The sequence below is a fragment of the Hibiscus syriacus genome, unplaced genomic scaffold (genome assembly GCF_006381635.1).
Source record: "Hibiscus syriacus cultivar Baekdansim isolate YM2019G1 unplaced genomic scaffold, ASM638163v2 tig00110156_pilon, whole genome shotgun sequence".
In the NCBI taxonomy this organism is placed as follows: Eukaryota; Viridiplantae; Streptophyta; class Magnoliopsida; order Malvales; family Malvaceae; genus Hibiscus; species Hibiscus syriacus.
The window spans coordinates 3258312-3273234 of NW_024062606.1; the positions used below are offsets into that span (position 1 = coordinate 3258312).

The 14923-nt window shown below is 37.6% G+C and overlaps 1 protein-coding gene across 3 annotated transcripts; it reads right to left on the reverse strand.

Annotated features, from left to right (window-relative positions):
- Positions 1-61: 61 nt before the first annotated feature.
- On the reverse strand, positions 62-14819 carry LOC120216097 (cell morphogenesis protein PAG1-like). Of its 3 annotated transcripts, none has more exons than XM_039213608.1 (18): positions 14681-14819; positions 14414-14532; positions 13218-13336; positions 12578-12623; positions 12267-12339; positions 12127-12184; positions 11020-11115; positions 9978-10089; positions 9621-9887; positions 9446-9547; positions 8928-9285; positions 8735-8848; positions 6736-7358; positions 6449-6645; positions 5952-6174; positions 5029-5148; positions 3757-4527; positions 62-3285 (listed from the first exon to the last, which is right to left on the reverse strand). In XM_039213608.1, the coding sequence occupies exons 2-18, from the start codon at positions 14507-14509 to the stop codon at positions 253-255; spliced, it is 6408 nt and encodes a 2135-aa protein (XP_039069539.1). In that variant the 5' UTR covers positions 14510-14532; positions 14681-14819; the 3' UTR covers positions 62-252. The 3 variants fall into 3 exon arrangements, with proteins under 3 accessions (XP_039069539.1, XP_039069538.1, XP_039069540.1); XM_039213607.1 differs by having other exon boundaries at positions 14414-14579; positions 14680-14798; XM_039213609.1 differs by lacking the exons at positions 12578-12623; positions 14681-14819.
- Between the last annotated feature and the right edge of the window lie 104 nt (positions 14820-14923).

A 14923-nucleotide genomic window follows, 5' to 3' on the forward strand; every position in this document is an offset into this window, starting at 1 on the left:
GATATATTTCAAAATAAATAAAAAATATCAACTAATTAAAAAAAAAAAACTTCAATGACAATGGTCAGACAAGGCATGGCCTTCAAGGGGCCTGGATTGGGATGCTTACACTTATAAAATATTAAAACACCAACTGCAATTACAGGTTATTTATGAGGCTTATTTACAAAGCCAAGTCCCAAGTTTTCCTAGTTCGATGATGTACCATAAGCTACTTAATATTACCTGCAATTACATAAGCATGCCTGCAGATTATGGGTTTCCGATTGTGGTCACAAAAGGCACCAGCCTTCTATATTCCCTTCTTCTCCCCAAGGCGCAGCTATCGAGCACCCGTCCTAGGATCAGTCGGGTGTTTTGCAAGGCCACCTCTCTAGGCGGCATACCTGAGTCGGTTGAGAATGGTTGCATGATTGATGTTGAACCTACTCCATACCCTGATCCCAAAGCATACTGCAGCGGCCCGCTTCGAGCCTTAAATGAGGTTTGAGGAGCTAGAGTCTTCTCATCTGAGCCGTTTTCAAATGTCCCGGACTCGTGTGCATGTGTACCGGTTAATGAACTACAGCTCTGCAAAAGAGCTTCTAATACGCTTAGTGCCTCCCAACACAATGAGCTCTCCACTAGCTGGGATACAATAGCGTACATATGTGGGCTTTGAGCTGAATCCATGGGAGTGTGCTGGAGCAATGCCTTAAGAATGAGCAATATTACACGTTGATACTCGGTTGGACCTCTCTCCAGTAGCCGCAGCAAGTGTCCAAATGCCAGAGCTGAGTGCTTAGGGAACCATTCATTGCATAACAACGGTGATACACAGGCAAGAAGATTCTCAATGCTTTTGATCTCTCCTCTGGAGTAAGCCATGAACACGGTAGCTAAATCATCCAATAGTTCAGCTAGACACCAAATTGAGATATTGGCAGCTACAGAACAGGCTTTCTGGTACTGTTGGTGGAGTGGTGAAGCTGAACCCAATGATGGATCTTTGCTCAGCTGTAAGCAAAGCCAGGGAAGCAATCCTGTAATGTGCATAAGTAGTCTGGTCTCATGATCCCCAAAAATGGAGTCACATGAGTGTACTGTGATCCGAGAGAGGACCTCAATTGCTACACCATGACTAACTGTGGACATCAGTCCTTTAAGTACAAGAGGCTGCACTCCTTCAAATGCGGGAAGATTGCCCTTAGATTCGATCCGCTGAAAGTCCCCAGCATCAACATTATCAAGCTCATCCCGAGGCATGCTGGAAAGGATGACATTTTCAACTGTTCTGTCCCGGAATGACAAACGGTCAATCACACGCGAGAAAAGCTCAAGAACCTGGCAGTATATATGAATGAAATCTGTGTGCATCATTGCCACACAACCCCAAAAGAGTTGAGGGTAGAGTATGACCTTTTCAGGCTCCATGTTCTCAACCATTACTTGCAGTGTCAGTAAAATTTCCATAATGAAGCCTAGAACAGGAGGTATTGGATTTCCCAAGCATCTATGTAGGCACCGAAGGAGTAACACACATGTGTCACTTGTAACGCTAGGCCTCAATGCACGATAGATCTGGTGGGAACGACAAGCAAGGTGCCTTGACGTGCACTCCATGGCCCATTTGAGTGCCTCAACACCCCAAGTTTCACGAAGGTCGCCTTGGAAGAAGATTGCATCAACCATACTCTGAACAAGGGCAGACAGAAGTGCAGCACTAGGAAGCTCCGTCCTTGTCACTGTAGGGTCCTCATTCTCCCACATCATGCTTCCTCGCTTTGACTGAACATACTTGATCAGACTAACAACCTGTTGCTTGTTCTCTCCATCATTGTTTTCTACCTCGTACAGCTCCAAGTGCCGACCAGCAAGCGAGTATAGTAGATTAACAAGCAAATGCTGGCAGTGCTCCAACACGATATCCTCAGAGCTATCCATTGAAACAAATGTGACATGAAAGAGCAGAGGTAAGTGTTCACGGAAGTCTTCATCATTCTCATATGCAATTTCAGCAAGTAAAATCAACGCTATATCCGCATGAGTGAGTGAGTGCTGCTGGTGCCCTTGCAAAGCTGAATGAAGTTCTTTAGCATTGATGCCATGCATACCAACCCCAGAATGTGAGATATCTTCACCAGAATTTGGAGTGTCAATCAAGTAGTCTCCACTGTCACGGGAAACATGACGGCTTCGTAAACTTCCTGTGGAACTTCGAACCCCCATTAAAGGACCTGACATGTTTACTAAAGCTGGAAGGAGCTGACCAGATCTGCCTGCAGTTACAGGAACAATGTTCAATTCTGGAGGCATGGGACTTAGTGGACCTGAGGCACTTCGCCCTGTAACACCAGCAGTCCGCCAACTAAGGCTTCCACTGGTATTTCTCAATGGACCATCAAGTGAACCCCGGACAAGTAATGGTGACATATGTGGCTGGCTGTCTGCAACAGATGCAATCTGAGTGGCTGCAGGCCCCTGAGAGAATTCCAAAATAAAATTCCCATTGGCATCGGCCCTGTTTGTAGTTGGCCCAATTGGTTCAATGCTATCTTCCAGCATCCGCTGGGACAGCTGATAAACAAGATGATCAATTGTGCGTTGCGGACAAATACGTGCTAGATACAGACTAACTCTCTTGGCAACTGAGAAATATGTGGCAAAAGCACCACTTATTTCAGCAGATGCATTTGAATCACAGTCCTCAATTCCTTTTGTAATCAAGAAATCTAAAACAGGACTAATGTTCCGAGGCTTGCTGGCAATTGTGCTCCAAAGTTTCTCAATTTCATCAGGAAATTGATCTCCATGCCTCCACGTAACGTAATAAAGACTTTTTAGTAATCTTTCACCCCAACTTGAGTCCTTCAGTTTCCAAAAGTTCAGGTTTTCAATCCACGGAGCCATACAGGTTAACACCTGGTGCTGAGCAATTATATCAACGGCGTCAAGTTGTCTTTGCATGATCTCTTCACAGAGGAGCTTGCTCAACTCAGGATGATCTTTGGCTAGTTTGCACGAGAGCTTGTACTGGAACTGTTGGTAGGAATCAGGGAGATTACCAACAACAGCAGCTCGATAACTACCTGAGCTTTCAGTGCCATCTTCAGCCCATTCACGGACAGAGAGTGTCTCAAGCATCTGAAGGGCATCATCACGGATTTGTCTAGATGGGTCCACTACCTTGTAGAGGATCAGACTCAAAAGCCTCTGAATTTCACATTTTGGTATCTCTTGTCTCATGTAGACCTCAGCCAGTACACTGAAGTAACCATCGGCTATAGCAGGGTCAGAGTAATAGCACTGAAAATAATATTGTTAATTAGTTCCTCAAGAAGTGAAATGAGTAAATACAATATATAGGGCTAATGTTAAAAAGGAACGATGGAGCATTCAAAAACCTAATTTACAAGAAATATATAAGACAAGTAGCACTAATATTGAGCACACTACAGAAATTGGCAAACAAGGAAATGACAAATGCAGAAATATGAAAAAAAGTAGAACTTTTTATTTACAATAATCATTTTTTTATAAGACATGGAGGTCTCATTAAAAAAATTACAATAATCGTTGAAATAAAAAATCTTATCATCATCTTCCTCGTTCAATTTTTATTGCTTAGAATGTAAACCTCGCATAGCCATAATCCAACTACCACTAAATGATTGTTATAACTGGAGCACAACAGATTCGACAATCACACATTCAATTCGTAGTTGTAAATGCATCTTTATTTGGCAGGAGAGATGATGCCTATATCATGGAACATACCTGATCGATGCAAGCAGGAAACAAATCCAAATTTGTAATAAGAAGATTTTTCAACGCTAATTTCGCTAAGGCAACACGATGATGGCCACCTTTATGCCTATCACGGCCAGTGGCTCCACGCCCTTCTCCTGTGTATTTGGAATAAGATGGAGTTCTTGGATCAACTGGTGAATAACCGTATGGGGCCTTGGGTGCAGGCTCATTGAACAAACTATTAATCCAAAATATAACCCTGCCACTCATTTTTCTTGCATTGTCGTCGAAACAAGGCCCATACAAAAGTGAAGCCATAGCGGTCATAGAGACCCAGTGGATGGCCTCAATTTGTTCACTCAATTCTCTGTCAAATGAAATTTTGTCCCCAGAATCTTTTGACCTGTGTTGTGAAGTCTTATATCGTTCAACTTCACGTCGATAGTCGTTAACACTATCCAGTCCCCAAGTACTTCCAGTGTCATCGCACCAGGATAAAAGAAGATCAAATAGTTTCTTCCTAAGTCTAATATCAAATCGCTCTGATTTTGAATCCACGAATTCAGGGGCCAGAGATCTTAAAACTGAAGCAAGTGCATAACGGAGTGCTTGTGATTCTTGAAAGCTATCAGCCGATGCTGGTGCAATCTGTTTAGTTGTGTCCTCAATAAACTTCAAATAATGGCGACGAAATACAGGCTTCTGGCCCAAGAATCCCGGCCAGATGCTCTCAGACACTTTGCGATAAATATTGGCAATATGGACTCGAAGATCCTCACGGCGTGTCTGTTTTTGACTCTGCATCCAAAAGAATAAGTTGAAACTTAGGAATCCAACTACTTGCAATACAAGACCTACTCTTTTATCTTTCATTAGGATGAAATAAAAAAAATAGAGGAAAAATGCTACTATGGTGCTATGTTTGGGGATATGGATTTAAAAATTTGGATTTCATTCGTTATACTATAAGATTGTGATAATGAAATGCAAACGGTATGTACAAGTTGGTTTCAATTCAATAAGATTGTGTTCTTGGAAAGTAGAAAAACATAAATTGAAAATTGAATAGTAGGTACTTTGAAATTCATTACTAAAATAAATAAGCAAGGAACAAATCCGTGAATTTGACAAATAACTATTAATGTTATATTTATGTGTCAGTACATAATGTATACTTTTGAAATCTTAGTTCCCAGAGGCAACCTACATGAAATCTTCAAAAAGAGGTCAAAACCATGCTCCATTAAAAGAATAAAATAAATTAAGGATGTATCGGATCTAATTTAACAATATACATACCTTCCACTTTGGTTTTCCCTCTGTTTCAAAAGAAGCCTCCTCAACAAAAGATGTAAGCTCACTAAACATTATCTCACAAGATTCCAGATGCGAGTGCCCAAGAGCCATGGTGGCAGCATGCTAAATTATAAAGGAAAATAAGTCATTTTTAGCCTCAAGAGATGCAGTTATAAGAGAATCAGACTACTCTCATAATACTTTTGACATTATGCTGGATTTCAGGGTACACTCTTAAAAAGAGAGAGAGAGAGAGAGAGAGAAATTAGATGGATATTGTTGCATCCATCATGTATGTGGACCAGTACATATCATTCAAGTATGTATTTCATTATGGATATATGGAGGCACTCAAGAAACAAATTTCCTCAGTATAAATAACAGATGCATCCTAATATTCTCATATTGCCTCCCATCAAAAGTTTAAAGAAAGAAAAAAAGAGTAGCCCTGTCTCTGTACCAAACCAGAGCAATTTGCTATCTACCATAAGAATCAAGAAAAGACGAAGCAAAATTACAAAATATAGGCTCGGTGTTTCAGACACCAGTACACATACGAAAGCAAGAAGATAAATTTTATTTAGTTCAAGGCATCAAATTGCAGGTACCATGAATTACACGGAATTTAAAATCACAGAACCTAGTTAGTACATCTCTTTACCATCCCCCTTTCTCCTCCTTGTATCATTTATGGTAAAAATGAAAAACTTACCAAAGAACTGATTGTTAATTGTACTCATTAACCTTGATAAATCACAACCCCAAGAAACAGTATGAAGAATTGAATGGGGAAGCCATTGCATACCATCACAAGGCACTTGACCCCATTTCTCATGTTCTAGCAGAAACAGTGTCCCATAATTATGTACTCACGAATTTCATGCATTCACTAATAAAATAGAATGGCACCATTTATTTGTACTTACTATGTGTGCTTCTGATCCAGATTTCAAAGAGGGGAAGATAAGATGGTAAAGTTCTCTTGTTGCAGCTAAGCTTCCAGCTTCCCTACTGTCTGGTGGGCAAGAACATACAAACATTGCATACATGAGCCACTGATCCAGTTTGTTATCCACATCTTGCGACTGATGAGCTTTTCCACCTAACTCAGCAGGGGTAATATGAGCAAGACGATGCAAAACCTCTACCCTGCCCAGTGAGATGGGTTAGAGGAGGATTCATGGTTCATTAGAGTTTTAAAACTAATTAACCTCAAAATATTTATATGAAAGCAAAAAGAAATTAATATTCCTTCCTTTTTGTTCCCACTTTGGAATCAAAGATGGAGAAGACTAAAACAGTACTTTATGCTATGTTCCGAATCATTTATTCTTTGGCAATTTTTACATTTTCAAAAGGAAATCACGTAAGTTCTAAATTAACCATAAAGAACTGAAACAAATAACAATCTTATCGAACGTACTTAGCATCTTGAACTGAGCTTGGGCAAAGTTCAGCAGCATATTTGACGAGTTCACTGAGACACCTTGCCCACCTGTTCTTATCAGGACTCTCAAATATTATAGATTGAAGAGTAACCTCAGGAGGAATTGCATCAGATTCTCGCTTGTAATCAAACAGACGACCAGAGTCCCAGTAACAACTCTGAACTATGTCATCCTGCAATATTTAGCTTAGTTCAGAATACAATGCAGAGAACTTACACAGAACATGTCAAATAAAGGAAATCATAAAATAGATGTATCCCACCCCGTGTTCTTCCAGCACATCAATTATAAATATAGGTTCAGCTTCGTATCTTATATCATGATGTGGTTGCTCACGAAGTGTAAGGTCCCGTATGTCATTCCTTAAGGCACGTACACAGCGTAATAACTCCAATGCTGTGTGACGGATCTGACTGTCCACAGAGCTAAGAAAGATAAGACCAACTGCATCTATCTCAGATGCACGAAACTCGATAGCTTCCACTGGTTGATGGAAAGAAGTGCTCTTGAATCTACTATTTTGCTGCAGCATCTGCTTTGCACCTTCTTCCAGTTTATCATCAATCAGACAAGCTCTCCAAAAACGCATAAGTTCTAACAGCCGCACCAATGATGTTTGAATCAAAAGAGGGAACTCATCAGGTAGTCGGAGGATGAAGTTGGCCATCCCTCTCGTAACTGCAAAGCGACGACGAGGAAGACACCTTACAATCCGGTTCAGTACCTGAACAGCTTCCTCACGAACGCCGGGATCAATGCTTATTCCATGTTGAGGTATTATTTCAGTTATCTTATCAATTCGGCCAACTTCTTCAATCAGGTAAGGTATGCACTTCAGCACTGACCGGAACAAATATCCTTGGGACTTTTCCTTGGTTACACCATCTGGAAAGCATGAAATTCATATAAAAAATGCCTTTAAATCCAGATAAGAGATAAATAGAAGCCTGAAACCAAAAGTGGATATCTAGTATTGCTAGCAGCAAAAGATTTTCAAGCAAGTAATACGATAAATTCAATTCACAGCAGATGAGCAAAATAATAACAGACTTCAGACTTCTATAATTCTATTTATAATAGAGTATCTGTGTAGGACTGTAGGAGGTAAATCCCAATCAGAAAAACCAGTAACTGTGTAAAGATAACAGATTTAAAATTGGTTCTCATTTTAATTTCATCAACATATAGAGGAAGAATTCTTCAACCATAGCTAAGCCACTGATAAAGGTTCTATAGACTACATACATGATACAACAAAAGTAACTGTACCATTGAGTCTTTGATTATTTCAGTCTAAGCATGACATAAAATCGGCCACCTCTAATATTTTCCATTTTCTACCCGAAAATATTCCATTTCTTTTCTGTTTTCAGACTAAGCTAAAATATAGTCCAATGTAGATTCCCCTTGCATACCTGGTAAAGGACACAGATGTGTAATACGAGTATAACACAACACAGACACGTCAACACAGCAATTTATAAAGAGTGAAGACACAGATACAATAGGATATTGCAATAAAAAGTATTTTTCATATATTTTATTTAAAAATATGGTATAACCAAAAGTATTAATATTATAATAAAGGTTTAAAGGTACTAATTAATTTACACGAATTAGAGAATCAAAAGATAATAATATAAACTATCTAAAGCTATCATCATTCTTTTATTGAACTTGAACTATATTACACAGCTATTAAAAAATCATCTAGAGTAAATTATATGCTTAAAAACTTGGAGCCCTTTTACTTTCCCCATGCATACCAAACTCTTTCTTTTACTTTTTGTGTTGATTAAATCTTTACTTTTTTTTCTTTCATTTTCTTCTCTCTATGTTCTCTCCATCTCACTCTAAGCCTAATTCCAGCACCAAACCCAGCTGTCTACTGCTGCTGATCGTCACCGACCACCAGTTTGCCAGCGACGTTATTTTACCCATTTCATTCATTCTTTTCCATCTTGCTCGTTTATCAAGAGAGTTAGATATTTAAGAAAAAGACTTGAAAATCCTATATCTACTTTCAAAGTCTGTAACTTCCCATACCAAGACCCTTCCTCCACCACCCCAAATTGCCTGAAATTTGATATGTTTCTATTTTCTTCTTGTTCTACCTTGCCACCAGTTCACAAGTTCTAAAAGTACAAACTTCACCAGTACCACTAGCTTCCGTCTCTATCAACTTCATGTGTTTGGAAGCCAAATTTAAGTTAATTGAATACTGATTCAATGATAAAAAGGATTTTAGGGGAAAGGATTACCTATTGCGGTTCTTGAAGATGTCAGAAGAGCCTGGCTGTACGTCCTATGGCTAGACCTTAAAATTGACTCAATTGCAGACTTTACTTTTGGTATGTAATGGCCAATCTCCTGACCTGCTCGTACAACATAAATGGGATGAAGATTGGTATGAAACAAATTGAAATTATTTGCAGTATACCAGTTATCAATTACCTTTAAATATTTCCAAGCCAATCTGCTGGCTTGAAGGTGACATAACAATGGCAAGCAAAGCACGTAAACCAATAACTTTTGCTTCACTAGTGCTATCTTGCTTCAGCAATTCTAAGATCATATGGTTCATGGCAAAATCAAGGTTATGTTCTGCTATAGTCACACAGAATTCCACAAGTTTATCATGTTGTACATCCTGCGTTAGCATTCCTTTCCTCAAAATTGTTAAAAGTTGAGAAGTTACACTATCAAGGTAATCCCATATACGATTTGGTGGCTGATTAGCTGCATGGACACTCAAGTAGAATCTCAAAACTCTGTGGAGACAGTCCAAAGCCATGAAACGATGATTCTTGTCCTGCATAAGTAGCAGAAGATGCTTTGTTACAGTCCAGTTGAAATGAAAACTTGTAAACAGGCAAAAGGAAAAGAACACTTAATAAAACCAACCAGGTAATTCTATGATGATTTTTGTCCACCCATGGCACAACTATATAAATGTATAAAATAAAACTTACTCGCAGAAACTTATAGAGTTGCTCCATGTGCAAGCTTAAGTTGTTGTGGAATATTTGAGGATCACCGAGACACAGAAGAAGAGTTGCCAAAGGATAACCAACCTAAACACAAGCTGCCACGTTAAAGGAAAATCAAACAATTTAAAATTCCATGTAGATAGAATGATGCCCTTACAGCTATATGCTTGCTCTGTCTGTCCATCCAATGCATGAGATTCTCTCTGATTCGCCCAACAGCTTCATACCACAGAGTGAGTGCAGGTTCTACACCAGTTGGAGGCCATGGGTTTTTCCCGCCATCTGCAAGTGGTGCCAAAATGTTGAAAAGCATGTTGCATAGTGCATGGTGAAGCTCACTTTTTCGTTTATGTGGAGCACGAATAAGAGGGTTTGCTTTTGCCACAAAGGAGGCTGATGCATTCAATCCTCCCTCAGTCTTGACCTGGCAATTAGTTATTGTTATATAATGGTCCTCATACAACTTTTTCTTCAAGGGGAAAAAAAAAGGAAGCAAACTGTTCCTTCTACATACCCCTAGCTTCAGGTAGCGCATCCCATTTATGATACTAAGTGTTTCACTTCTGGCAACATTGCTGTCTATCCGACGAGATTCCATGAAAAAGCGCTCAGTTACAGAACTAAATCTATAAAAGAAATGAAATGAACAATTAATATCTATACGAATAGAATAAAGCTTAACTCTCAAGCTATGTTGCTCGGACTCTTTATTTTTCTTGAACTACCTGTATCCAACACATGGATATAGGGATATGACTACCAAGGATCCTCCAAAAACATGTAACTCTTAGAAAAGTCTAACCATACTCGTGTCCAATAAATACATCCGACACTCCACATGAGTAAGACAGCTTTCAAGACATGCCATAAAAACATTTATGCCTATTTCTAAACCAAATTTTCAACAGTAACTTAGATCTTCAAGAATTTGATAAACAAATGCATCTGGAAGCTAGAAACTATTTAAAATTTGTAGCAGTAAAGACTGAAGACACCTGAAAGCTCTAAACGATGGCAAAACAATCTGAAGCACAAATTCTAACATGATAAGGAGTTTGTAGAATGAATTAGCAGTGAAAATTATGAAAAAAGGATCATGAGAACCATGAAATATTTGTTATTCTGCTTTGTTCTCAATGAATTGATTTTGTAGTACATGAAACACCTATTGGACCTAGGTTTACATGATAGAAGGCGGTTCACTCTTTTTCCCATAAACCAGAAAGCCAACTCCCAAATGTTCAAGCCTCAGACCTTCAATATAAACTCCAAGATTTTCACCCACAAAAAAGGGAATAATAATAATAAATCTGAAGGTTTAGCCAGCAGGATGTCCCTTTGTAGACAACATTATTACCAATTTTTCTGTTACAGAATGTCACAACCTACATCTTATGTTTTTTACCATGTAAAGGCGAAAATGACATCATATGAATTTTTGTTGAAAGATTTCATCATAACTAGAAATTCAGAAACCCTTTTATAGTATTTTTAACAAGTTCAAATCATAGATATTTCTATCCAATTTTAATGTCATCAAATAACAACACAGCTACCTGATCCGAGATAAGGCTCCTAGTAGTTGAGCAACTAAGTCGAGAAGGAGACTCCGCAAATCAACTAGTGAGGGATACTCTACTTGGCTAACAACCCTGCAATAAGAATTTATTTACTATAACTCATTATTCCGGCAAGATCAAGCATAAGTAAATAGTTAGGGTAAATACCCATAATCTCTTAGGCAGTATTTTCTATTTTAAATATTATACTAACATTAAAGATGCCATAGACAAATTTCTTAGGCTAATAATGAGATTTTTTCCCTTTTCTTACACAGATGAAAATGCAGCAAAGTAATGGAAATTATTTTGGTATAATTGTTTCTGTTCTTTGGGTAAGACGAGTCACCAACGCTAAGGAAGCTGGCATAAAAATGCAACCTTTACAGAATTCAATATTTGTAACAAATATCAATTCAGCATCCTTCTGAAGAAGCATATAGATGCAGCTGCATGATAAGGATTATACCTTAATCAAATTCTCAAATGCAAACCAGATATTTGAATACTTCAATTAACAATTTCTGATGACTTGGTTAAGCAGGCCATCTGCAGATCTCTAATTTGAACTTCAATTCAGGTGCAGAGTTTTCATTCTTTTAATGGGCCCTTTAGGAGAATAAATCAACCTGGATGAATCCTCCTTCATATCATACAACCTACTTTCTTATTGTTTGGTTTAACACCTATGGTTGGCAGCTTGATAGTTGTTATTAGGACTTTATTCTCTAAAATTATTGCCAGTTCTCAGATAGTCCTGTCATGATTATGCATTGTAAAGTTTCCGTAGATGGCACCATCGTGTATGCAATTTCTATTTATCTTCTTTTCAGCCCAAAATCATGTATGCAATTTCGATAATAACTCTGTCTGAAAATATTTCTTAAAATTTTGAAGGTGGTTGACCTATTGAAATTTCAAAAACAAAAAACTTCTCAAATTGAAACCCTATATTTGAATACAGGAATGACCATAAATATAATACTGACAATTAACACACAAATGTCTAGAATTTGTATATAAAACTTTAGGGCACTGACAAAGCGCATAATGAAATCCAGAAATTTGATTTAAGCAGGCCAAGGTTTGTCAGAGCATCCTTACCTATCAGCATTAATTAGCCAATCAAAAACAAAATTTTCAAGACCAGACCAAAGCTTCTCTGCAAAGAGAGCATAGCATGTCATTGAATTATGAGAAAAACAACTAGAAGCCATAAGCAAAAAACAGGGAAATGAACAAACCAGTAAGTCCCTCTTGTGGACAGCACTCAACAAAGCGAATACAAGCTGAGCAAAATATGCACTCCACAGCAAGCTGCTTCCATGGAAAGACAACAATAAAAGCATGGTGACTCAAGCAAAATACTTAAAGTTGTTAATCAATTTCGGACAAACTAAAAGGTAACTATTGTATTGTAGGTTTCTACCACTCATTTTCAGCTACTTTCAACAGATATTTCATTTTTTCCTCTTTCTTTTTTTATATTAAGAAAGGCAGTGTTCACAAGCCATTGAATGTAAAAACGAACTATAAGCTATTAGTACATGCAAACCTTTCTTTGGAATGTAGATGCATCATTGGCACCCTTTGGAGATTCACTACAGCCAAGAACCCAAAAGCAAGAGTAAGATAATGAAATCCAGGAGCGGTAAAACAATTAGATTTTATGAACAAGTACCTTTAGCATTACCTTCTCGTGACATGATTAGTAAGGACTACTAACAGCAGCTCTTAATAACAAATAAAGCATTGGGATATACCCATGATAACGGACCCTTTCATTTTTCGAAAATTCAATGAGATAGAAACATACTGAGAAATGGAAACTGGTAGTGTACATTAATTGCAACTTCGAAGTAGCAGTCTAATCTCCATAAGAGGATTTTTTTGGCTTGTCTTCTAAATTAAACTTTAAGTGATGGTTAAAATTAGTGTATATTACACAAGGAATTATTTATTGATTTATTGAAGTTTGATCAACAAAAATTTAATCTTCTCTTATATTTAGAACCACCAAGAAACCTTCTCAACCTCTGGTGTTATCTCTTCATTATCATCATATAATTGTGTGATAGAAAATGATAGGAGACAATATTTACAAGACAAGGGATTACGGCAACTAAAGGCATATTCACAATAAGAGTTTTTCAGAAAGGATAAAATGGCAAAAAACAAAGAAGCAAATGATTCACCTTTCTCGCCATCTTAGAAGAGCCTCTAGAAGAGGAACAGGTGTATGACGAGCAACCATAGCCAAAGAATCTAATACTTGCTCATAAGCAGGGTCAGAAGGTCGAAGATACTGTCCATCCTGTAAATACAACAGAAGAAAAAACATATTATATTGAGATAGACGTCAATCCAAAAGGGGAAATAGCAATACATTAGTTAAAAAATATAGACCACAAAATTCATGCATAGTTATTGCTAAAGTTGCCAAACAAACAAATGACATGAAGGATAACCTTCCCATCTGGCATTCCATTGGTTGATCCCCTAAATATGTTTAAGCTAAATACTTTTCATATCAAAATTAAAAAAATGCTGACCTGCATTGCTAGTTTACTTGTTCCTATTGGCTGTAGACTGTAGTAGCATATAAATACATAGGCTTGCATCATTGTTTTAACACAAGTCAATAAAAATAATCTATTTTTCCACATGGTATCAGCAAAATTTGCTTCTTGGGAATTCTATTTTTCATCCTTCACATCGGAATTTTAATCCCCCCTTTTTTAAACAAGTTCAACTACACTTTTACTGAATTTTAGGCAGAAGACTTCAACCAATTTGAAAGATTCTGGATCACCTTGTCAAATGAATAGCTGGCATATTAGCAAATTCACTACCTTCATCAATCCACAAAGCAAATCACTTGGTAACCAAAGTCAAACTGCTTCTAATTCAGCATCAACTTTAAGCAGGACAGTGTAATGCTGATGCCATAGAAATTTTACATCTAGTCAACCCTTTACTCAAATGAGTAACTCCTGATCAAAACTCATCTTACTAAGCACTAAAGTATTTTATCAGCTTAAGAACATCTTAATTAACGGTATATTATTTACAAAGCAAAATCTCCCCATGTTCAAAGTTTTCCACTTACACAACAAATTCCATTTCTCTTAAACAGCATTTAATATTCAAATCCACCCCAGCAGGTGTATACTCTGCTATACTCGATACAACTACAGCTACACGGAATTTTTACGATTTATCAATATCGGATAAACCATACTTCATTTAATTAGTTAAAAGAGGAAAAAGACTTACAGACACTTTTTCCATGCTTAAAAACTCGACGATTGCCATCAAATTCAAGTAAATGAAAGGTTACAACAACAGCACAAAATTACGAATAAATTAATACCAAATTAGAGAACAAAACCTGAGCCTGGGCCGTTTCAATGCGGCGCCGAGCAAGAGGAAGAAACCGCTGCAGCAACGCATCTACAATCAACTTGGCAGCACTTCCTGACTTCATTTCTTTCTCGCTTTCTTTTCAAACTACAAAATCTTGAAACATGACAGCTTAAGGCTCAAAAAAAAAGATTTATGCATAAAAAAAAGATAATTGAAATTAAAGATTCTTCTATCAACATCATGTAGGACAATTGATGCGTTCAATTTCGGAAAGGAGAAGCGGAAGTAATACCCGAAATTAGGGTTTTACTGAATAATAAGACATTGACGTTCCGGAGAGAGAGATAGCTGAGGAAGATCCGAGTCTTGCTGTTTTTCCTTTCCTCTTCTTTTTGCTGATCGACGATCAACGAAGTTGAGTTGGCTTTGTAATGTAATCGTTATAATAGTATTAAAAAATGATTATTACCGGAAAAAAGAAAATTATTATATTATAAAAAAAAACACGATATTTCAGGTATTAATAGTAGAAAGG

Excerpts from the sequence above, each read along its gene's own strand:
- LOC120216097 (XM_039213608.1), bottom strand. The coding sequence starts at position 14,509 with ATGAAGTCAGGAAGTGCTGCCAAGTTGATTGTAGATGCGTTGCTGCAG. Across the intron at positions 9,548-9,620 it reads GACAGAGCAAGCATATAGCT|GTTGGTTATCCTTTGGCAAC; the intron begins GTAAGGGCATCA and ends GCTTGTGTTTAG. Across the intron at positions 9,286-9,445 it reads AACTCTATAAGTTTCTGCGA|GACAAGAATCATCGTTTCAT; the intron begins GTAAGTTTTATT and ends CTACTTATGCAG.